Source organism: Coturnix japonica, chromosome Z (assembly GCF_001577835.2).
Source record: "Coturnix japonica isolate 7356 chromosome Z, Coturnix japonica 2.1, whole genome shotgun sequence".
Classification (NCBI taxonomy): domain Eukaryota; kingdom Metazoa; phylum Chordata; class Aves; order Galliformes; family Phasianidae; genus Coturnix; species Coturnix japonica.
The window spans coordinates 36,224,730-36,248,732 of NC_029547.1; the positions used below are offsets into that span (position 1 = coordinate 36,224,730).

Genomic DNA, 24,003 nt, shown 5'->3' on the forward strand with positions numbered 1-24,003 from the left:
TGTCATGGTTTAATAATTTTGTAATTTTGCTATCAGTATTCCACATCATAACATCATATAAAGCATGAATAATTTTACTGAATCTGCTACTTACAGAAGAAAACTACATCTCCCAGAGAACAACACGATAGGTCACGGGACCTGGACTCTATATTAACTCGGTCGCAGACTAGACTGATTTCTCTTTCGAGTTCTGGCGTTCAGGGGAGTGTGTGGGAGCCTTCACCGTCTCGCCTAAATTTCACAGTAGGCCTCTCGGTTACGGGACTCATTCTCTCTCCTATTTTGTCTGATTCGTTAGCTCAATTTTCAATTATATTATATTATATTTTATTATCCTGTATTTCGATATAGTATTAGTAAATAAGTGTGCCTCCTTAGATCGTTGCCGCTGTTTTGTTTTCCTAATTAACTTTTTCCTTTCGGCCTAGGCCCCCCCGTGGGGCCCACGGCCCCTGTCACGGGTGCAAGTGGATTTTTCATTCAAACCGTGACACGTTCCTGATCTTATCACTAAATCTGAAACAAAATTTTGATTCTGGATAATACAGAAATTGGGCTGACTTAAAAGGAGGCTCAGCAATGTTATATTGCTATATCTTATTTAAACAATTTTTTACCAGATGCCTTTTCCTATCATCAGGTACATAAACTGGTGCCCTATATATAAAGAGACCAACAAGGTTAGTAAGTTGGCTTGAGAATTCAGCTAGCTCTTCTTCACTCCATTATAGTTGCCCCTAGGACTAATTATTTGAGGAAAGATGTTAAGTGAAGAAACCAAAATGCTGGAAGACAGAAAAAATGAATCTAATCCTGCTCAAAGAAGTTTCTTCTGGAGTAATAGCCTATCAGTGGATATAATAATAGTATGTCTAAAAAGCTACTATTATTTCAGTTGGTTTTAAAAGTTGTTTTTATCTTTAAAGACTTTTGATAATTCGTGAAATTCTTGCATCTTGGTGCCCAGATCTGAAATAATGCAGGTAGCACTGCTGCTGCAGAGAACACCTATTATTCTACCAGAAAGACTAGGGATGAATAAAGACTTTTTTTTTTTTTTTTTTTTTCAGTTTTCAGCACCCACAAAGACTTAGAGAATATTAACTACCTCTGACTTCTGTGAAGTTCCTGCAGAGTTATTCCTCTTTTTAAATGCAGCAATCTCTTTATCTTTAAGTGTAAGAATCTTCTGTTGTTGCTCCATCTTAAGCTGTAGTTCCTAAGAACAAATAAAAACAAAACAAAAACAAACAAACAAACAAAAACAAAAAGAAACAAACAAAAAGTCTGTCTGCCTCAGCCTGTTTTTAAACACATTCTATGGCAGAATCTACACAAGTATGTAAACTGAAATATCAACCCTAGAATTACATGTAAAACTATGACTCTAGGCTACACATCACATAATAATAAGGTGAATAGAAGATTTCTGTCAAAATACTTATATGCAGTTTCTTCAGTGAATTTGTCAATGAAGTGGATACATAGAACTATATAAAATCTGGTAGTACAGTGCATTGTTTCTGGGAAAAGAGAGGCAAAATTGGCTGATCTCATTCTTTGTTACACAGAAACAGAAATAGTCCTACTTTAATTTGTTGTTGGTCTCGCTGAATCTCTGTTTCTAGTTGCTTCTTTTTTTCACTCTCCTCATGCAGTCTTTTCTCTAGCAAGGTCTGCTGATGCTTCATCTGAACGATGTTTTGCTCAAGTTCTGTTGCTCGTTTTTCACTTTGGTTAGATAACGAAGCCAGTTTCTTAGAGTCTTGCTTCTTTTTCTGTAAGGCCTGAATGTTCATGGCAAAATTCATCTTAGTAGCAAGAAAACTTAAAACTATAATGTGACTCGCGTTTATTTCACTGAGTTCAGACAGTCAGCAAGACTTACTAAATTTTACCACAATAATCACTCATTATTTCTGTGGTTTCTAATGCTTCTGGTAAAATCAGCAAATGCAGAACTAATCTGAAGCAGCACAAAAAGGCACAGATATGGTTCATACTTGATAACACAATTAAGGTAGTGAAGCAACAGCTTCACAGCAACAGAAGCAACAGCTCAGGATAATGTGCAAACATATAAAGGTTTATCAAGGCTCTGGTCCTGAACTCAGGTAAATAAGCCAGTTAGCATTTTATGAGCAGTGCTTGTCTGGCCTCCCATTCTAGGACCAAGAGACGTGGAGTGCTTCAGCTGGCCCACAAGAGAACTTAAAATTAATTACTGGCAGATACTGAATCTGGTATTACAAACACATAATCACAAACCATCATGATGACCTGCTTAAACATAGAGTTTATACCCTATTTCCAAAAAGCAGCAATTTTATTTACAGAAGCTAATAAAATTGAAGTAACCTACTTGTGTACGTTCTTGTATGATACTGCAGAGTGGTGTCTAGGTTATTTCATACCATCCAATTCTTTTTAAGAGGAATGCACCTAACTACATATTTGTTAAGTAGCATTAAGTATGTTGTAACATTTTCATTGGCTACTTCAACCAGTGTTAGCTGCGTAAAGCTTGTGAGAATTTCACAAGCAGACAGTTAAGATTTTAAAGATGATATTTAAACAAGCATTTGTAAATCCTAATGGTCATGTCAGAAATACCTGCACTTTCAACTTAGCTGCATCCATCTTCTTCCGAAACTCTTTTTGTAGCCTGGCTTTCTCTGGAATGTCTCTCAGCTCCTTACTCTCCAGCTCTTGAAGCTGCTTTTGTGTTTCAGCCAGTTCTGTTTTGGCCTGCTCAGATTCTTTATCCAGTTTAGATATCTTCAGAGTATATTGCCTGCTTACAGACTGTGCATCCTTACCTTAAAGACACCATATTGTTTAAAAACAGATTATGCTATTTATTTATTACTCAGCTTCTAACTTGGTAATCAGTGAACAACTTTTGATTTTATTTCTGCCTTCTAATTTTCCCTGTTTGGGCAGTCTTCCTCGTGGTACCATTTTCTGGGGGTACAGAATCTTTCTGAATACCAGAAGACAGCCTTGAGAGAATTTGTACACAGGAGAAGAGTGTGATTAAAAGTAGTAAGGAGAGACCCTTATGGTCAGCGTAATGTTAGTTTCTACCAGGACAGAGGCTTAATTATACAAGCTAAAACCTTTTCCCCTCCTGACTTGTGCTTCCCTACTGCTGTGATGGGAATACAAGAATTCCCAGCACAGTGTCACGTCATCTTTCCTATCCCAGACACTACACAACAAATACACTTCCCAAAGCAATCAGCAACTCTAAGCATACATGCAAAATTACAGTTAGCAGATAAAGTGAATAAACAGCAAAGCACAAAAAATATTCAACAAACACATCTGCATATCATAGTAGAGAAGGCCATAATAAGAACGTACAGACATTGCAGTCGTAGCAAGTAATCGGTGTACGTTATGAATTTACCAGAGTTACCAGAAGTATTCTTGCATAGGATAACTACATAAAAACTATGACATACAGGACATCAGATTTTTTACTTCTTTTTTTTTTTTTTATTTCTGAATGTCTTCATCATCTTCATTTCAGTTTGTCCATCAGTAGCCACTTACCCGTTCTTACCAATTCCTTAATAAGTTCCTCCTTCATTTTGATATTCAGTGCAAGTTCTCTCATTTTCTGCTGGGCCTCAGTGAGTCTTAACTCTGAATTCTTTAACTTCTGCATGTTAAAAACATGACTTTTCTGGAGGCTGTCAATCTCTTCACCTTGAAATAAACAAAGCAATGTCGAGATGAAGGAAGAAATGGGACACACTATTTTTCAAAAAGTGCTTTAGAATTCTGTATGTGTAGACATCTTGTGTACCAAGTGAAAGGACCAAATGCAAATAGCCTTTTCCCTGCTGAACAGAGAACGAGACAATAGGATGCACCAGCATTTCAAGACCCTGAGTAGGAAGTAGAATAGTATTTAAACGTTTTCAGTGCTTCTCTGATAAAATAATAGCACCCTTTTCCTTTCCTTGAATGAGCACTGGAGATTTTGATATGTGAAGCACTTTTTGGCTGTTGAGAATTATTCAAACATTAAAGCGACTGATGTCAGTTTCATAAAGAAAAAAAAATCTCAAAATACGTTTATGTTGAGCAATAACAAGAAATTTTTGTATCAGACAGAAATGCTATGGGAAAAATAATTAAATGTGATAAACACAAATTTGCATATCATGATATTATAATATCTAATTTGATTTACTTTCATAACTTCCATTTTACCTGTGGGCGTCTCATTCTGTAATGCAGGTTTGTTGAGCAAACTGGAATTTTCTACTTGACATTTCATGTCAATTAGCTCAAAGGGAAAGCACAGTGAAGCTTGTTTTCGTGTCCATGTGCGGGTTATTGAACGCCTAAGGAAGAATGGAAAATGTGCTGCATTTCAAACACAAAGGAATATTTTTTTCTATTAGCTTCATGCTAAGTACCCTATCTTATAAGAGAATACCAAACTGAGAAAGCTCACATAAGTATTTGTACTTTTCTCCTCCCCTTCTAGATACTCTTGGTAGATTCTGGCCCCAAAACAAGGATCATGCAATGTTAATTACATTAACAAATACATATATTTCTTAAACAAATCTTTGTAACCTTTCCAGCTCATCCCAAAAGTTTACTTTAAGTAGTCTCAAAAATGGCCTCACATGCTAGTAGGATTAGGCAGTTGCATTTCATTTGTTATGTAGCAGTCTGTAACAAAAAATAAGGAACAAAAAATTACTTAAATGAACTTTTCTTTTTACTATGTGTATTTTCTTCCTCTCCATCGCTCTCATCAGAGAGTTGGCAGTGAAGGACTTCATCTTGATCTTCTATGCAGCTCAGTATCATCTGGCTGCGAGCACGGAACCCTGCCATCATCCGAGCCAGGGAGAAGGCAGGGGGACTGGTATATACCTGCCAAAAAACACCCAAGAAATACTTGTAATAATTTAGTAACTCTTTACTGACACTCCAGTCGTATTTCAGTCACTCACTGCCTGAGCTTGTACACAAGATTACAGACATTTTCAATAATATATCTGAGTTTTTTTTGTAATAGAAGGTTCTTCAAGTGTTTAGAAAAACTGCTCTAAGTGCAGAAGAAGGTGCCAATATCAACTAATTAACCCAAATATTCAATGAATCAGTACAAAATAATCATTCAGTTTTGGTTATGTTTCATATGTGAAGTCTGAAAATCCCAAGAAAAGATCAGAGGCAACTACAGGTTTATCACTCTGATAAATTTCAAAACTTTTCAAAATCCATTTAGGTGGTCTCTGATGTTCTGAAAGACGTCCCTGCCAATGGCAGGGGGTTGGACTAGGTGATTTTTAAAAGTCCCTTTCAGTTCTAGCCATTCATGATTCTGAATACTAGCCCATACATTTTGGACAATTGTGACGTACAATCTGCCGCAACATTAGAAGTAGCTGTTCAGAGTCTTCATTTTGGGAAACTGAACTGCAGCTGACTGCTATGTCTAATCTAACTACTGAACTATAACCATTAACAAAAACGTAATGTTTAGGCAGACCTTACCTTTCGGGCCTCTGTCCCTGAAGGTGGGTGAAGTGAGTATAGCAGACTCTTTGTGAGTGGGACACTGTATGGCCTCCTAGCAGATGCCACAACACCAGGCTCATCTTCACAAGCACTTGAGATGTCTAGTGTTTTCACAACTGTAAACTTCTCCAGTTTTTCTTTTAGCTGGTCAATAAGGACTTGCTGTTCCACAATTTTCTCATTCTCATTAGAAAATAAAAGCAAACGACAACAAAGAAAAACAAAACTGTTGAGCTGTTGTTGATCATCAGGTCTACATCATGCTCACCTTTTCAGAATTCATTACAACGGTCAAGAATCCTGTAAATCGTTCATTGATTGAAATTCTTTCACAGTGCATAGGCAAATTCTGGAACAAGCTGAAAATTATCTGGCATACCATTAATCTAATCTGCCCCCAGACTCCAATAAATGCTGTTAGTGACATCTTTGTTCAGAGGGACCTGCCCTAGGTAGGTTAAGTTAGCTTACCCAGTCATCTAGTGAGAAGGCGATGACATGCTTATTAGTCCCAGATTGCTTTATTTTTGTGCTTATGAAGAAATAAAACGGTAATTCAAGAAACATGCCCAAAAGAAACACATGGTTCAAGTTTAAACAATTAATTGTGCACAGGCATCCTCTTCAAGCAGTCTTACTTTAAAGATTATTTGTATTAATAAACAAAAACATATGTAAATCCAAGAGACCTTGTACCAACTACTTCATTTTTTCCTGCTCAGCCTCAAATGTTTCATAATGCTAGTCTGAACAACTTACTTATCTGCCTTCCCTACAGTAGTATCTGCACATTGTTCAAAATTACTTATCTCCATTAAACTAATTCATCCAATAAGCCCAAGACTGTATCAATTTTCAGCTCCCTTTAATCTTTTTAGAATACCTCTAAAATCAGGTCTACCAAAAACAGGGAATCTGAAGAACAGGTGGTGATAGTTAACCAAATGTATTCATTCTCCTACTTTGAATAATATATTTTTCGTATTATCTGGTTGTCTTAGACAGCAAGTTCTTTCCGTATACACAAACAATACTCTATAAGTTGACACTGGAACACAATACATAATATTCTTGCGTTATAAAAAATAGAACATACATATGAGTACCACACATTTTATGATTCTGGATGAAGTAAAGGTCAATTCCACCTTGCAGGGTGTTTTGTTTTGATTTGGGTTTTTTTTGTTTTTAACTCTTTTAAGATCCTTTATCCCTGCTACCCCTGTACCCTCTCAGAACATCACCTGTTACATAAACATGTATGTGTATAAACATTTAGCATGTTCTACATTCAGTTCTTGCTCCGTGTATGACTGAAATGCATGTTCCTGTGAATACAATCTTAAGCCATTTGCCACAAGCATTTGCTTTTAATTACAAAAGGTTTTTTTAAATATGTTTTAAATGAAAATATCAGTTTAATGGATTAAGTACATAAAACTGGTTGCTGGGGGTTCTCAGCGTCTTTCCTGTCTCTAGTACTGAAACAGTTGTGATTTTTTTGCCTAAAATGCAGCTGTTTCTATTCACAAATTCTATCTTGCATAAGAAGAATTAATATTATAAGCCCTGCCTTGGTATAATACACTGACATTATGTTTAGTGCGTTAAAAAAAACCAAACAACAAAACTATTCAGAGATGACAGAACAAAAAAACAACAAATGGTATAAGAAGATGACTGTTAGCATACTCACCTTTCATTAATCTACTCTCCCCAAGCCATCAGTAAAGAAGAGGAAAAAGAAGAAAAAGGGAAAAGAGCACTAACTAGCCATTTTTATGTTGTTCCCTTTCAGAAAGTCAGATCTATCATCCACATGACAGGCAACGCTAGGAGAATATCAAATGTTCTTTTTATGGTCTCCCAGAACTTGAAATACTTTAAACTTCCTAACAATTACAATTTCTTTAGCAAGTGAGGTCAAGAGAGGGAAAGAGGAAAGCAGTGTTTCCATTATGTTACTCAGTTTTCTATAATAGTAAAATCAGAAAATAAGGATGAAATTCTTTCTTAGCAAGTAAAAAGGCAATGATACTTTACTCTGACACTTAAAGACATAACAAAATATGTTGCTATACAACTTTTCAATTAAAGCATTCAGTAGGTACTTCATAAGTCTTTTTCATATTCTAAAGAATTTTTGAAGGCCTTTCAAAACCTATTTCATTAATTGTCCTGAAACAACTTATGAGCAATACGCATCTGGAGAGCAATGCATGTGATATGTTTTAAGAAGCACAGAGAAAGTAAATGATTAATGTAAGGTTGTACAGAAAGGCTGTGGCACAGCTGGGCTGATACATAAGATTTAGGAATCACAATATTGGGTTTCATCCACTAGATGACTTGCCTCATTAAGGGATACAGCTCTGATTCAAACAAAACACTCATAAGATTTGTAGACATGTATACTCCCCAAATACACTGAAGGGTCTGTCTTAAAATAATAATTCATACTATGGAAAGACGCATCAATATGGATATTTGTAGTATGTACCAGAGGAAAAATACCTGTAATCTTTGTGTTTCTTCAGCCTTCTTTAAAGATTCCAGGTGTTCTTCATTTTCCTGTATTAATGCCTTTATCTGCTTCTGTAGCATCATTAGTTCGTGATCCTTCTGGCTAAATACTTCTTCATCCATGACTAAAGCCTGCTGGATAATAAAAGGACAGTTCAGCTCGGAAAAAGGGAACATTGTTATTCTTGACACTGGAAAATAAAAAAAATATATACACATATTCATTTTTGTTCAAATATGTGATTAGAACTGCAAAGTTTTGATGTATGTATAGGAAATTCTCCAATCACAGGATCACAGAATGATTAAAGTTGGCAGAGACCTCTGGAATCCACCTGGTCCAGCCTCTCTGCCCAAGCAGAGACACATGAAGTAGGGAGCCCAGGCCCACATTAAGGCAGTTTTTGAACATCTCCAAGACTCCACATTTTTTCTAAGCAACTTGTGCCAGTGCTCTGTCACCAGCACAAGTTATAGAAGTGCTTCCTGGTCTTCAAAGGGAATGCCCCATGCTCCAGTTTGTGCCCACTGCCTCTCCATCCTGGCACTGAGCACCTCTGAAAGCAGCCTCGCTCTATGTTCTTTACACCTTTCTTTCAGGTATATAAAGATATTGATGAGGTCCCCATCAGCCTCCTCTTTTCTAGGCTGAAAAGTCCCATCTCTCTCAGCCTCTCCTCAGAGAAGAGGTAGGTGTTCCAGTCCCTTCACCACCTCTGTGTTCCTACATTGTACTCCTTCCAGTAGCTCCACATCACTCAAGCACTAGTCACCTCAGTACTGAACAGAATAGAAGAGAAAATGAATAGAACAGAATGGAACAGAACAGTTCAGTTGGAAGGGACCTTCAAAGATCTAGTCCAACTGCCTGACTACTACAGGGCTAACCAACAGTTAAAGCATATTATTGAGGGACTTACCAAACACTTCCTGAACCCTGCCCCGTAGGGCATCAGACTCCTCTTTAGGAGTCCTGTGACAGTGTTTGACCACCTTCACAGTACAGAAATGTTTCCTAATGTCCAGACTGGGCCTCCCATTCCACAGTATTGAGCTGTTTCCACATCCTGCCACAGATTCCCAGGAGCAGAGTCCAACACTTCCTTCTGCTTCCTCTCCTCAGGAAGATGCAGAGAGCTGTGCAGTCACCTCCTGGCCCTCTCTTCTCCAGGCTGGACAGCCCTCTAACCTCAGTCATCACAGGACATGTCTCCCAGCCCTGTAATCAGTTCTGTTGCTCCCCTCTAGATACTTTCAAGAACCATAACATCCTTTTTATATTAAGAGGCCCAGAACTGCATACAATATTCACAGTGAGGCTGCATGAAGACTACATGCAGCAAGAGAATTGCCTCTTTTGACCATCTGGCTACCATATGTTTAATGCACCCCATATGGCTTGCAACCACAACTAAGCACAGTATTCCACATACAGACCCATCAAGGATCACTTCTCTTGATATGCTGGCAATGCAGGCAAGAATACCACTGGCTTTCTTAGCAACAAAGGCACACTGCTGGCTCATGTTGATAGGTATCCACCAGGAGCCCCAGTTCCTTTTCTGCAGAACAGCCATCAAGATCCCTCTGGTTATAATACCATGGCCTTATGGTGAAAAAACTGCTCACCTCCAGCGTGCATGTTTTCTACCCACCATTTCTTCACTTCTGTTTCGCATCTATTGATTTTCTTTGGACAAATTTCTTTCTCCTAAAGGAAATAATGTACCAATAATCCAACTACATTATGAATAGAGTATTTAAATCCAACTATTTTCTTCAGAGTACTGTGAGATGTGGCTACAAAGTCTCAGCATCAGTCAAAGATTAATATGCTTCTTAAATGAAAAAAATAAGGACAGCCTTCCTCATTTTTATACTCAGATATCTGCCTACATATTAAAGAAACTGTATGAATATTCCTTCAGGTGTTTTTATGAGAAAATAATTCAATACTGATTAAAGGAGAGTTCTAATGTAGTTAGTCCACCAGAAAACTTGCAGAAACTAAAGACGAAGTACAGAAACATTGTATTTCACCATTCTAAAACTGGATACTTCTGCACAACTAGCTAACCTACATCTTTCTTCCACAAAAAGTCTCTTTTTAAGAGCTTTTTAAGCGCTTCTAAGAAAGCATTGAAGAACCTCATGTCTCTTCAGAGGTCAGCACTTTTTCCAAAGTACCAATACATACAAAAATTTCTACTTAGTTGACAAGTGTATCCTGTCTGACAATGGGGGTGTATCATTATTCAGGGCTGAGAAAACTACAGAAGGAGAAAACAACAGGTAGCAGTAAAGATTATACAGGTGCTAGCATGGTAAGAGCAGGGCAGAATGAAATGACAGAAATGTAAGCAGTTGTTATGGTTTAACACTGGCAGTACCATGTGACAGCTCTCTCACTTCCTCTCCTCCAAAGGATGGCGGGATAGAAAATGAAGTGGAGGAAAACTTGAAGGGTTATTCTGTTAGTGTGTTTTGTGTGTATTTTGTTGTTGTTGCATTTTTGTTTGTTTTAAGTTAGAAGCATTTCAGTGAAAGAATAGCAAAGGCCACACGTAGAAGCAAAAAGAGAAAAAAATATTCTCTACTTCCCTCCAGCAAGAATAAGAAAGGGAAAGAAGATCAAGGAAAAAAAATGAAGGAAGAAAGACCAGAAGAAATGCCAGGGTTAGAGAAAGAGGTGCTCCATGGCAGAGCTGATAACTGAACTATACTGCAGCACAGGAAAGACCCATGCCAGAGCAAGTGGATATTCCTGATAGAACTTCTGCCTATGGAGAACCCATGTACAAATCAGAAGGTGTGGAGAGGAGCAGAAGAGAAAAACTGCTGTGCACTGACCATAAACCACCCCTCAATACACTAGCACTGCTTAGCAGTGTGACAGAGAAATCTGAAGACACAAAGTTGAACCTGGAAAAAGATGGAGTGATGGTGTTTTCAGACTTAACTTTTTGTATCCTACTTTTCAAATGAGTAATCAAATGTTTATTAAATACAGTAAGCTAAAGGCCTAATAATGATCTGAAAGGGAGGAGTTCTAGTTAAGATGACTGAATATTAAAAAATGATATAAAGATATCAGAAAAGATACTTGCAACTTCTTAGTATCAGCTATACTAGTATACTGTGTACTTGCATCAAGTAGTATTAGATATAAGTTACAAAATTTATCCCAAATGTTATCTTCAAGTAGACAGGTATTTGTCAAAATGCCTGCATTATGTTTGTAATACTTCTGATAAGCTCACTGATCAGCATTACTTAAACAGTTTCTGGGTTTACAGAACAACTAAAACTATCGTAGCTAAAACAAAGAATCTAACAGATAAAATGACCCAACCTCATAGAACTACCTTAAAACTTCTGAGCCAAAATATAGTGTTACTTTACCTAGCTCTATCAGGATGAAGATGACAGTCCATTCAATTATCCATTAAAACTGTGTTCCAGAGGATTAGATAAATAAATTGGGAATATATAGTCAAAATTAAATACAGATTAGGTGTAATGTTTAGCAGTTTTACACATTTCAAAACTGAATTCAAGTTTTAGCAGACTTCTCATAGTTACTGAATAATCAGCTTAAATACCTGGCATTTCTTCAGTTCCCGCTTTAGCTGAAGGACTGTGATATGATGAGGCTCATGGCTGGTCCCAGTCCTGGTGTCACCTTGCTGCATGGTGAGAGCTTCTTTCCTTACTTCTTGCACCATGGTGATCCAACTCTGCAACCTGTCCCGCTGACTTTTGTTCAAGCTAGTATCATCATTCAAGTCAACCAAGAATGGGAAGGCTTCATCTATGCAGTTTCTATAGCTAAAGCACTGAACTTGAAGCTGGGTGAGCTGCTCTTCTAGTGAACTGATTCGAATTCTTTCTTGATTTACGTCATGAGAACACTGATTACTGACTTGCTGGTTCTGCAAAGCTTCTCGGAGCAATCTGATTTCAAGTTCCATTTCATCAATCCGGTCTTGATCAGGGTTGTAGTTCACAACTGGTTTATTTCTAATGTTTTTGGCTCTGTTGGCATATTTGAGTGAATTTAAAGATTCATCGAAGTCTGATGAGGATGGACTTATACATGTTATCATGACAGTCTTGGCATTTCCTCCTAGTGAGTCTTTCAGAATACGAGTGATTTTAGCATCCCTGTAAGGAATATGCACACTTTTCCTTTTTGGGTCTCCAAGAGCACTGATGACATTTCCCAAGGCCAGCAAACCACTATTGATCTGAATTGATTCTTTAAACCGTTCACCAGTATTTCCAGTCTTTGTCACTCTCTCTGATCCTGCCAAATCCACAAAATGGAACTTTGAAGCAATCATTCTGACTGATTTCCAAGATGGATCCTGTGGAACATCAGTATTTTTCCGAGACTCTGCAGATTGTTTCTGACAAATACTGATGGTAAAAATGGCATGAGATCGACTAGAGTGCTCATTCATTTGTGTTGTGCCTGTGTGACGAGCTGCATTGCCACTTTCCAACAGGCTCATTACTTCATCGGCACATTCTACTTCAAATTCCTTAGCACCAACAATCACTTGAACACCAAACCAAAGAAAACAGGAATAATTAAATTATTTTCAGCAACACTTCACAGCAATCTATAAACATAAACTGAAGAAATGTACAAGCCTGCATTATCATAAGGTCAAGCACACAGCTGAAGAAAATAATATGTGGAAACCATAAAGTACAGCACACCCGAAGCCCACAGAAATTTCAAGTGTAGGTGTATTGTGCCACAGTGTTTGTAACAGTATCCTAAACAGAAGGCACACCCTTAGGTATTTACACACAGACATAGGCAATTTGAAAAGAGCAAACTCAGCTCAAAGGTTACTTTGTGAATTAAAGAAAGACAAAAAAAAGTTTGTAGTAGAAATGATTCCCAGCCTATATTAGGAGCAGCATTTCCATTCTGTACAGACCAAGTAGCTGAGCCTTTTAGAGAAGTGTCTACTGTTTGAGTAACCTTACGGTGTAGAAGTGGTATAATAAGTGCTCCTAACAGCTTATTTTTTATCATTTGTTTTAGGATGGAAAATACCATAGCAGGTACATGATCAACTAAGGCGCCTCAAACAGTCCTGATGCAGGAGTTTAAATACTACTATATTTAAATACTACAACAGTATCATATATATCCATCTATATGAAGCAATAATATTGTTTGCAGACTAAGCTTCGTACTAACTGCATGTGCATGTACTGCCTTCTTCCAGCTATGGAGCAGAAAGCCGCACTAGCTCAAAGCAACAGTAATAATAATACTGTAAAGAATACAGAAATGAGAATATAAAGAATAAAGGAAAAAATAAAGTTACAGTTTCAGAATAAAAAGACTGTGGTGGATTCTTCTAGCATATCCCTGTAGAGATATGAGAACTATGGGAGGCCTAAAAATATCAGATGATACTATTCTTTGTCCCACTCATGTCAGAGTGAAATGGGTGCTGGTATTTGCAGTGTAAGTAGCTTAACAAATATGTTTAATATGAGAATACTTAATTTTAAACTCTTTATTCAATGGAACAACCCGGAGCCATTGAGTTTCTAGGCAGAGTATGCAGAAGTACTAACTGTGTTTCTACCTTAGTAACTGATGCATTTCTCTCTTTTCAAGGTGGGAAGAACAATTTGGGCAGACAACTGAAACAATGTGCATCAAATTTTAGATCCAAAATCCTACCTGTATTCCCCTTTTCATCTTCTCGGATATGCAAATCTTTCACAGAGGTCTCTAACTCCAATAAATCACGAAGTTCTTCCTTGTAGACCTCTATATAAGACACTTTCACATGGAAGTCAATGTTATGGTTTTCAGAAATATGCTGAAATAATTCCTGAATAGCCCGTGGGATTATGCCCTTTTCATCCTCTGCAATTGAGGCTAAAATACAAAGAAAGATGTCACAGACACTTGTAGTCATTCTGCTGCACAAACTACAAAGGCTGAATCTAATAAGAAGTCTGTGAGATTACTACTTGGTGGGCTAAGTAATCTGAAGAGCTCAGTGTTCTCTAGAATTTATGTAAATACTTGCTATTCTGTTCACAAGAATATTTGTTTCAATCCATTAATAGGACTTAATTTTAAGTTCTAAATTATTCCAGAAACTTCAGTCTAGAGAAGGCTTCGGGGAGACCTTATAGCAGCTTTCCAATGTTCAAAGGGAGCCTAGAAGGAAAATGGGGAGGTATGTTGTTGGGGGGTATAGCAGTAGGACAAGGCAGAATGTTTTTAAATTAAAAGAGGAGAGGTTTAGGTCAGATGTTAGGGGGAAATTTTTTACGCATAGTGTGGTGAGGCACTGGCATGGGCTGCCCAGAGAAGCTGTCGGTGCTCCATCCCTGGAGATGTTAAAGGCCGAGTGGGAAGAGGCCCTGGACAGCCCCATCTGGTGGGTGGCAGCCCAGTCCGTGGCAAGGAGTTGAAACTAGGTGGACTTTCATGTCCCTTCCAAGCCAAACCATCCCGTCATTCTGTGAATTCATTCTATGAAACTTAAACATGAAATTAATACCTTTGCCAGACTCTCAAAGGAAGCCAACAGAGAGTAAGAAAACTATTGCCTAAAGCAGATAGGGAAAAGCTATTGAGAATTTCTAAAGCACTGCACGTACCTGTAGTTTTCAGAAAGGAGTTACAGTTTAAGTTGCATGTTAAAATGCAAAAAAACAAAACAACAAAAAAAAGCCACCAAATTGCTTCTTTCCCCAATGCTTTCCTTACATCTTAATGTATGCAGAACTTACATTTAGAACATTTCAACTGCTCCATATGCATTGGGCACTTTTGTGCTTTTTTTCTATTACATCTATTTTCATGACCCCTTCATTCTCCAGCTCTATCTGCTATGCATTAAATACTTAATGTGCACAACTATATTGTACACACGTAAAAAAATGAAACAGAATGAGACCTATAACGTACCAATGTGACCACATCCAATGGTGTAAGTCTTCCCAGATCCTGTCTGTCCATATGCAAATACTGTAGCATTGTATCCCTCAGTTAAAGACATTAGAAGAGGCTTAATGCAAACACTGTAAACTTCTCCTTGGGTTGAGTTTTTGCCAAATACAAAGTCAAAAGTGAAGGCACGGTCTTTTCCAATGATAATTTGTTGTGTATTTGGAACTAATCTCACACACACTTGGTGATTATGAAGTACTTCCTTGGAAAGCAGAGGTCTGATCCTTACTGCAACTTTAACTGGGATTTCCTCCATGCCAACCTCCATCTCTGTGCTCCACGTATTTGCTGGAAATGTTATGGTTCCAGTGCTCATCTCATTCCAAATCTTCTGCAACTAATAAAAATGTTATCCCAGTTATTTAGTGAATAAGAATGGATTCCCTGCTGAGGTTGATGGTCAAAGTTTCCTAATGAATACAAAACATCTTTTAATGCTGAAAAGTAACTCTGATAGGAAAGTGACAATATTAATAACTGTTAAATGAATTCATAATTTTGTTACTATTAGATTCTAAACTAGCAGACTTAAACCTGAAAGTTGCCTGACTTTCTCCATGAATTTAATACAGCTATATGAAGCAACAGTGTTGCAAGGCTTTGTTCACAACAAATCACATCCTGAAGAGGAATCTTACTTTCCTACCACTATGTTCCTGCTGCATAGGCAGCAGAAATTGGTCAAACAAACCCTTTTCCTCCTCAAGGAAAATACACACACACACACACCTTAGAGGCCTCTTCCATTTGGAAGGGCCATACATTTATAACCTAAGAGATGCAGAGCAGGCTGTTGTGCTGCCTGCGAGGCAGTGATGTTTTCACACACAATTACTACATACAAAGCATTCATCTGATTTTAATCTGCCTCTTTATGCCTGTATGTAATTAACTTTTATTAATTATATATTTTAGCAAGTATGCTTCCTGATGCTGTCCCCTGCATGCTCATTCTTAACACATAAGCACTGCAGAGCAGCACAAAGAAAAGCATTAATGCACAGCATTTCCTTACAGCTGTCTGCTGGGAACACTGCTGGATCCTCAGCACAACTTTGGTTCAAAACAGTTCTCAGAAGCTTTATGGGGCAAGGGAAACTTGTGGAGCTCCTGCCCAGCAGAACTCATCTGCTAAGCACATGAAACTCAGGTTTCCTGAAAATATTTACACATGAGTTTTAGAGATGCGGTCTTCTGTAATTGCAAAAGGAGGAGCTTTTGCACCTCGCTCTGTCCCTTTTAGTTTGGAGCTGAGGAACTCTACCTGGGAGCTGAAGAAAAACCCCATTTCATAAATCTGAGCAGCTGGAAGTCAAGCAGGCAGAGCTGGGGGTGGAACCGCCCTCATGTCACAACAGACAGGACGAGCAAGAGTGACTGTATGACTTACTGCGTACAGATCCAAGCCACATATTGGCCTACGTCTGCTTTTAATTGTCTGGTCAGTCCTCCTTTTATCCCCAGCGAGGACAGCCGCTCAAAGCCGCCACTCTCCCCTTTTAAAGTTATCCTCAAACAAACAAAAACACGTAAATAAAGGAGGTCACAGAGAGGGAGAGACAGAGATCCTGTGCGCTGCTCCCTAACAACACGCGAGTATCGCAAGGCGCTGCGTGTCACAGCACGGAACGCCGCGGTGCCGGGTAGCAGCGAGCGGGCAGCGCTGCGGCAGCGCCCCAGCCTCTCTCCAAACCTGTTGAGCTCGGCACCGGCCGCCTCCGGGAGCTCTCAGTAACGAAGGACCAGGCGGCGCCGCGCAGCCCGGCGATACCGCCGAGCGGAGGAGAAGAAAGGAAGGCGGGCGGCGCGGCCGGGAGGCGGGGACAGCCCGACAACTCCCGTTACGGCCGCCGCGCCCGCGCCGCCCGCTGTTGACAGCGCCTCGCCAGGCAACGGCAGCAACGTCCAGCGGCTGCACCGCCGCACCGACCCGCGGCACCGCCCCGCCGCACGCAGCGCCCCCTTGCGGCAGGAGGCGCGGCAGCCCCGTAGCTCCCCGGAAGGACGAAGGCAGCGGCCGCTTATGCTCTGCACGCTTTATTACAAGAGTTGCGACGATCACTTAATAGTAATAATAATAAAGCTTAGGAGCGTAGGGCGAGCTTTCCCCAAATAAAAGGAAAGACAGTGTAGGGTTGGCAAGGTACATGCAGGCACGGCACTGCTGCCAACAAAGGACTGTGCATGTACCCATGTGCGTGTACAGGGCTGCTCCTGAAGCAACACATCCTATTTTATTACGTTGGCCTGCGACATCAGAGGGGAATGCTGGTGGCACAACAGGAGAGGATGAACCTTCCCCCCACCATTCTGTTCCATTTTGCTGGATGTTCATATACATACATGACTGAACATATGTAGATATATGTATATACCCATACACAAACTCAAAGCAAAACAAAATCTGTATCACTAGAAGTCTACAAATTTTCCAGCAGTTTTACATTATTAACTCCAGTCTCGGTCAGCATGTGATTCAAAGAAATCAAGCAAGTTATTCATATGTCATCAGAAAGCGTCTATTTGATTTAGCAAGTTCCAAAGTAGTATACGACAACTCACTGTATGAAAAAAAGAAACTGTAATTGAAAAAGAAACACAACAATACAGTAGCTATCCTGCTGGATTCAGTAATATATACACCGTACTTGGTGAAATGGAATATCTTTCATATCTTCCCTGTGATCCCTGGCATAGTCCCAGAGGTAGTAATCAAGTAAAACTGCGTTGATCTGATCACGCATGTCTTGACCCTTCTTCTCATAGAACTCCAGCAAGTGTTTGCAGATTAGGTTGCAGCACCAAATCGAACAACCACGGATCTCCACCTCTTCTCTGTCTCCAGTCTTGAAAACAGTTCCTGTAGGATATGAGATAGCAACTCAGTTACATTCAGGAGACAGAATCCCCAGATGTCCAGAATTTTCTCATTTTGTTTCACGTTTAAGCTATTCCAGAGCCACAATTTCCACCCCTTATACCCTAACTACATACTATGTTACTGTACATTTTCTGTGGATTACTTTAAAATTACTGTACATTTTGCCTCCCTTTCAATTAAGAAGCCATCCAGTATTCTAAGAGACAGGGCTTGGGGTGAGAACAGATGGCTGGGCTATACAGTAATGACTATTTTGTTTCTGGAGTCAAAAGGGATACTTAAGTATAATTCCAAATGAGTATTTCCTGCAAGGGGTAGTTCTACTCTTCACTAAGATTAAGGATCAAGCAAATAACAACACTCTACGATACCTTTACCATCACAGAACAATTTATCTTTTCCTTGAAGCTTGGTATGGTCATTTCCAGCACAGCCATTCAAACACATGGGCTATTTGATTATCTTGCTGCGCAACTTGAAAAATCACTAAAAATAGTCCTGCCTATAAACACAGTCACTGTGCAGTGGGAAAAGGACTGGTTTATGTTTTTATTTGTTCAAGTTCTTAGTTAATAAGCACTGTAAGATGGAACCAGAGCTGTGTAATTATTTTCTTTAAAAGCTATGGCACGTTTTCTTAAAGTGAGTGTTTATCTTATTAGTTTGTTTGCTGCTCTTAAAAATAGCAAGTCCTGTTGAGTACTGACAAACAAGAACCCCCATGCCTTTCCACATGCTTTGAACTAATGAAGAAATTGCTGTTTCTACTACCGAAATCTCAAAATCACGATCACAGTCATGCTGGAAAGTGCAGCCATCAACAGCGGTTGTTCTGAAACTCTGATATAAACCCTTAAGTGTCTCTATTCACACCTTGCCAGTTTTTAATCCCAGGAACAGACAGATTCAAAACATAAGAATACTTTAAAATAGTAAGGAAGGAACAAACCTTCACGTAGCTTTTTCATTAGATCTTCAGAATATTTCAGGGCTTTTAAATGAACAAGAACTTGAGGAATTCTGTAGTCAGCAAATATAGTCAGGCTAGAAATGTCTCCAAAAAAGCCATCTCCCTTGCCCTCCAATACGCTCCATGTATCAGCCACAAGTATTTGTGCCCGTTTGTAGAAAGCCACCTTCTTTTTCTGATGAAAAAAATTCAAACAATTTAAGTGCCAGGGAAGCTTCAATAAATACAGAAAATGAAAACAGAGAAAGACAGCTAAGTTATGTTGCTCCAGAAAACACAATAACACAACAAAAGATATATCTTGTTAAGCAAATATTAACTAAAACAGTAAATAAAAGCACAACGCTAGAAGTACGTTAAAATCTAAATACTGAACTGCACACAAGTGCTTACCTCATCAAAAAGAGCAGTGTGATAAAAAGTTATTTATTCATAAAAAAAAATGCTCAGCTAACAGAAGACATTAATGCTGGTTTACTTCTACTTCACCAACAGCAGTAGAAGTATTTTCTATATGGAAAAGACAATCAAGCTTTTACAGTAATTTTTCCAACTGTTCTTTTTAACATGGAGCAAGAAAAGCACTGGGTGAATGGTGTTACCTCTCAAAGACAGTGTATTTCTCCAAAAACTGAATATTTTACCTGATGGAGACAAACCTACACTTATTTTCCACAACTTTTCTGCTCCTGCATTCCAAGGAAAGCTACCACTTCTCCTCACTTACCACTCCACTACATTTACTTCAAGAAGCATAAAGAGACAGAGTTAATTCAGGCCTATGGATAGTAAAAGAAAGAAAGGATATTGTGTTGGCAAACATATAAATGTGATAGCACAGCTAGAAAGAAAGGCAGAGAATAGGAAAAGCACATGAATCTAACTACTTCCATAAAAAATGACGGGAAACAAAAAAAGTGCATACACACAGCACTGATGGCTGGAAGCTTGGAAGGACTCAAATGTATGTCAGAACATGAAAATCCTGATAAATAATTCATTGTTTAATGTTCTGCCAGTATTCAAAGTCAGCACAATGCCTAAATATGAAATACCTGTACTAGGACAAAAAGATTTCAGAGGCTTTGTTTTGCACGTCACTGCATAGAAATAAAAGAACACAGGCAATATGCAATTACATTCAGTATCGTGTAACTATGACTAATTTTTAGTATACAATTTTGGTAAGACATGCAGCCAAGGAATTTTCTTAATTTTACAAGTTCCTACAGGAGGTCAAATCATAGGAAAGCTGCAGCAGTCTGTGATAGTACAATTTACTGCAGTACAGAATTTATTCTCATACATGTTTCTACTACGGAGAGGAAACTAAAAACAACAGTATGTTGTCAGATAGATACCTACGTCTAGTTCTCTTTTTAATGAAGGCAAATGAATGTTTACTTATGAGATCTCATCTGGCTGCACAGAAATTGTGATGGTAATACAATCCATGTCACCTCATATTATGTTTTCTTAAAAAATACACTTCAGAACAAATAAGGTGTAAACCTCATCTCTGTTATTTCAACCACTTTCAAAATGCACAGCTTGCTTAGTGAAAGTAGAAAAGCAGCTTCTGTGTTTATGCAACAGACTTCACTACTACGTCAGTGCTTACGGTCTGGGATCATTTTTGGAACAGCTTTTCATTCTGTAGTCTGCAGCTGCTTTTAGGGAGCCTTGCTTTATAAAGCACTCAGCACCAGCTCATGAAAGACATTACGTCAGAGAATAAAGTCACTATAAAGATAAGAAAATACTCTATTTATCACTTGAAAAATGCCTGCTTTTTCGATCACAAAAGTCATCATAAAATGACCTCTTATATAAAAATCCCAGTAAGTTAAATAAGTCACATCAATGATAACTTACAGAGAACCTCTGATTTTTCAAGTTAATATGGTATCTTCATAGTAGGAGATGAAGTAAAAAGTGATGCCACTTACTCAACATCACAGGTAAGTGTAAAAAGCAACTGGTTCAGGGGCCCAATGAACACTGTTGCAGGGCACTACTTCCAATGGCCTGTACAAGCTATTAGTTAGCACAGGCTGCACTGGAGACAGAATTGGGTGTTCTGGTGGTATAACATCTGAATAGTACCGCAGATGAAACAGAGCACATGCCACCGAGGCTTAAAAAAATGGTGCTTGTATAGGGACAACTGGAGAACACCAAGAACACTGTATTTACTTCCCATCAGTTTCTTTCAGAGAAACTGCTGCAAAAAGCTTATGTACTGTGTCAACTCTGACATAAGTGATGTGACATTTAGGATTAATTCTGGCCTGTAGCCATTCCTGCAGGAACTACTGAACTAATGGCAGTTACAGACTTCTGGTAGTAAGTTGTACATTTTCGTTCACTACTGGAGTCTCATCTCTTCCATTAGATGCAAAGACCCTCGTGGTAAATGAAGAAAAAGAGAGTGAGGGATAAAAATTTAAGGAAAAAAAACCCAACCAACCAAACAAGAAAAACAAAGATTCTGATTTGTCAGGCAGAAATTATCTTACATGTTACACATTTATAAGACATAAAATAGAGTTGTGGTTAAACCTGGAGTACATCAGAACAGATTACAACAGAGCAAAACATACAGACAGCCCACAAAAAAAAAACCCTTGTTCTCCACTAAGGAAAGAAGAAAAAAACAAAGAAGACATAATTATCACCAGATATACATTCCAGGCCAATTCAGTACTTCAGATGATGGAGATTCATTTACTGCTAATAACTGGGGTGATTTTGTTTTCAGAAGTTTTACACGGATCAAGAAATGAAATCTCAATACCTTTACCCTATCTTAACAAAAAACATATACGTTGGCCCAAGAGTATTTCAAAACCTATCGTCCCCATCTGTATTACTCAGACCAATTTACACAATTAGATAACCCACTTCAAAGTCTGACTTCCATTATACAGACTGATCCCTTATCTGACTTGAAGTGGAATACTAAAATAATGCTGTATTTTCCTTCTACTTGAATTTTACTTTTGAATTTCAGAGAAATCATTACAAAATAGCTCAGGTTGGAAAAGACCTTAAAGATCATTGAGTCCAACCACAACCTAACCACAGTACCCTAGCTCTAACAACCCTCCATGAAATCGTGTCCCTGAGCACAACATCCAATTGGTTTTTACGCACATCCAGGGATGGTGACTCAACCACCTCCCTGGGGAACCCATTCCAGTGCTTAACAACCCTTTATGTAAAGAAGCTTTCCCTGATAACCAATCTAAGCTTACCCTGCCACATCTTGAGGCCATTTCCCCTTGTCCTGTCACCTGCCACCAGTGAGAAGAGACCAACCACTCTTGCTGCAAGCACCATTCAGGTATTTGAAGAGAACAATAAGGTCTCCCATCAGCCTCCTGTTCCGGACTAAACAGCCCCAGTTCCTTCAGTCTCCCCTCACAGGGCAGATTCCCCAAGCCCTTCAACAGCCCTCTTGCCCTTCTTTGGACCTCACACTCAGTTTCCCTTCTTCTGTATTAAAGCTGTAACAAATACACAACTCTTACACCAATTCTGAACTGTCGCTCCAGAAAAATAAATAAATATTCACAATCTATCTTTTAAGGCCACAATTAGTAATAATTTCATACCATAAAAAAATTCAGGGCCACAACTAACATACCTCAAAAACAGCTTCATCTCTGTAAGAAGGAAAGTTTTCCACCACAAGACGTAGTAGTTTCTGAGCGCTGTTCTCACTCTTTTTAACACAGGTGAGGAAAGAGCCTCCAAACTTCTCCAACAAAACCGTTCCGCTTTCATTCAGCACCTGGTGCCTCTCCTCAAGTAGAGGCATGGGCACCTCTGTGTCGGAGCGGAACACCTGTCTGACCTGGTCCAGTGTCATGGTGGCATAGTATGATGCACTGGTAATGGGTATTCCTTCAGAAGAGCAAAAACAAGGTGTTAGGCTGCCGCACACAGAGACCTTACACACAGATCCACGGCAATGGTGAGACTCAGAGAGCCTCTCAGCTCTTCAGACTGACAGCACACAGTGAAGATCACACTCAAATAGCTGCTTAGCACCATATGCACTTGGTTGGTGTGCTCTCTGCTTGGGCAGGATCTCCTGACACACAGCCACGGTACGTTTATTACTTCCTGTATGTGATTTTCCCGTACTGCTTTGTTTCCATCGCTCAGCACGGTGTGCATACACTGTCCTCCAGCCCCATACAACCATTACTATCAGTTTTTGCCTGAGCTCCACTGTTATGTATTTACAAGAAGGCCCTTACTGCAAGCTCTTCTTCAGTTAAGAAGAAGTGTTACTAAAGTTTCCCTCTGCACATCCAAGTACTTTTTTTTTCCTCCCAACGAGCGCACCCAGATGAGGCGGAATTCCGACACACCGCCGCGCCGGCACGTGCTTTTCAGACCCCCAGGGTCAACCAGCCCAGACGGCTCCCAGCGCGGGCTGCTCGTTCGCCACGGAAATACCCGCAGTCACACAGCGCTGGCCGCGGACAGCCTAAACACGCTTTTAGGAGACCGCGGACCACCCTTCCCCCCGCGCAGCCGCCGCTCGCAGCCCGCCCCGCCCGCACTGACCGTCATCCAGCGCGCGGTTGACGGCGGCGCAGAGCGCCCAGTACCCGCTGTACTCCTTCCCCTTGTAGCGCACCAGGCACTTCTGCTCGGCGCTGTCGGACCAGAAGGAGAAATTGAGGGTATCCACCAGGAACACCCAGTTCACCGCCTCCTCGCTGGCGGCCCGCGGGTTCAGCTCGTGCAGCGCCTTCCATCCCGACAGACTGAACGCCTCCTCTGACGCTCTGTCGAACAGCGACTCGGCCACCTTTCTCGCCCCCTCCTCGTCCACCGACACGTCTCGGCTGCGGCCCGCGATGAAGCGGGCGGACTCCAGCGGGGACGAGAGCTGCTCCATCCCGCCGCCTCCCGCCTGTAGGAAGGCAAGAGCTTTCCGACCGCCACGCCCCGCGGGCCCCACCTCGGGCGCTGCCTGCCCTACGGCCGAGCGACACTTCCCGCCTCACACTGCGCAGGCGCGAGGGGGGCGGTGCGTGTTTGGGGCTGACCCCA

The 24,003-nt window shown here is 39.8% G+C and overlaps 2 protein-coding genes across 5 annotated transcripts in view; both read right to left on the bottom strand.

Annotated features, from left to right (window-relative positions):
• The window catches only part of KIF27 (kinesin family member 27), a 36,198-nt gene extending 19,211 nt beyond the window's left edge, over positions 1 to 16,987 (bottom strand). Inside the window, exons 1-13 of one of the 4 annotated variants that reach the window (XM_015849201.2) lie at positions 16,773 to 16,987; positions 16,470 to 16,589; positions 15,038 to 15,416; positions 13,793 to 13,993; positions 11,682 to 12,640; positions 8,071 to 8,214; positions 5,533 to 5,739; positions 4,730 to 4,905; positions 4,228 to 4,361; positions 3,562 to 3,717; positions 2,617 to 2,822; positions 1,593 to 1,790; positions 1,112 to 1,222 (exon numbers count right to left, since the gene is read on the bottom strand). In XM_015849201.2, coding sequence (XP_015704687.1) covers positions 1,112 to 1,222; positions 1,593 to 1,790; positions 2,617 to 2,822; positions 3,562 to 3,717; positions 4,228 to 4,361; positions 4,730 to 4,905; positions 5,533 to 5,739; positions 8,071 to 8,214; positions 11,682 to 12,640; positions 13,793 to 13,993; positions 15,038 to 15,395 — 2,850 coding nt within the window. In that variant the 5' untranslated portion in view covers positions 15,396 to 15,416; positions 16,470 to 16,589; positions 16,773 to 16,987. The other 3 variants (XM_015849202.2, XM_032441428.1, XM_032441427.1) reach the window with 3 other exon arrangements.
• Positions 16,988 to 17,100: 113 nt separating this feature from the next.
• On the bottom strand, positions 17,101 to 23,966 carry CZH9orf64 (chromosome Z C9orf64 homolog). The gene is made up of 4 exons (XM_015849215.2): positions 23,512 to 23,966; positions 22,580 to 22,839; positions 18,910 to 19,105; positions 17,101 to 17,939 (listed from the first exon to the last, which is right to left on the bottom strand). Exons 1-4 carry the CDS (start codon positions 23,846 to 23,848, stop codon positions 17,707 to 17,709), a joined length of 1,026 nt encoding a protein of 341 aa, XP_015704701.1. The 5' UTR covers positions 23,849 to 23,966; the 3' UTR covers positions 17,101 to 17,706.
• Between the last annotated feature and the right edge of the window lie 37 nt (positions 23,967 to 24,003).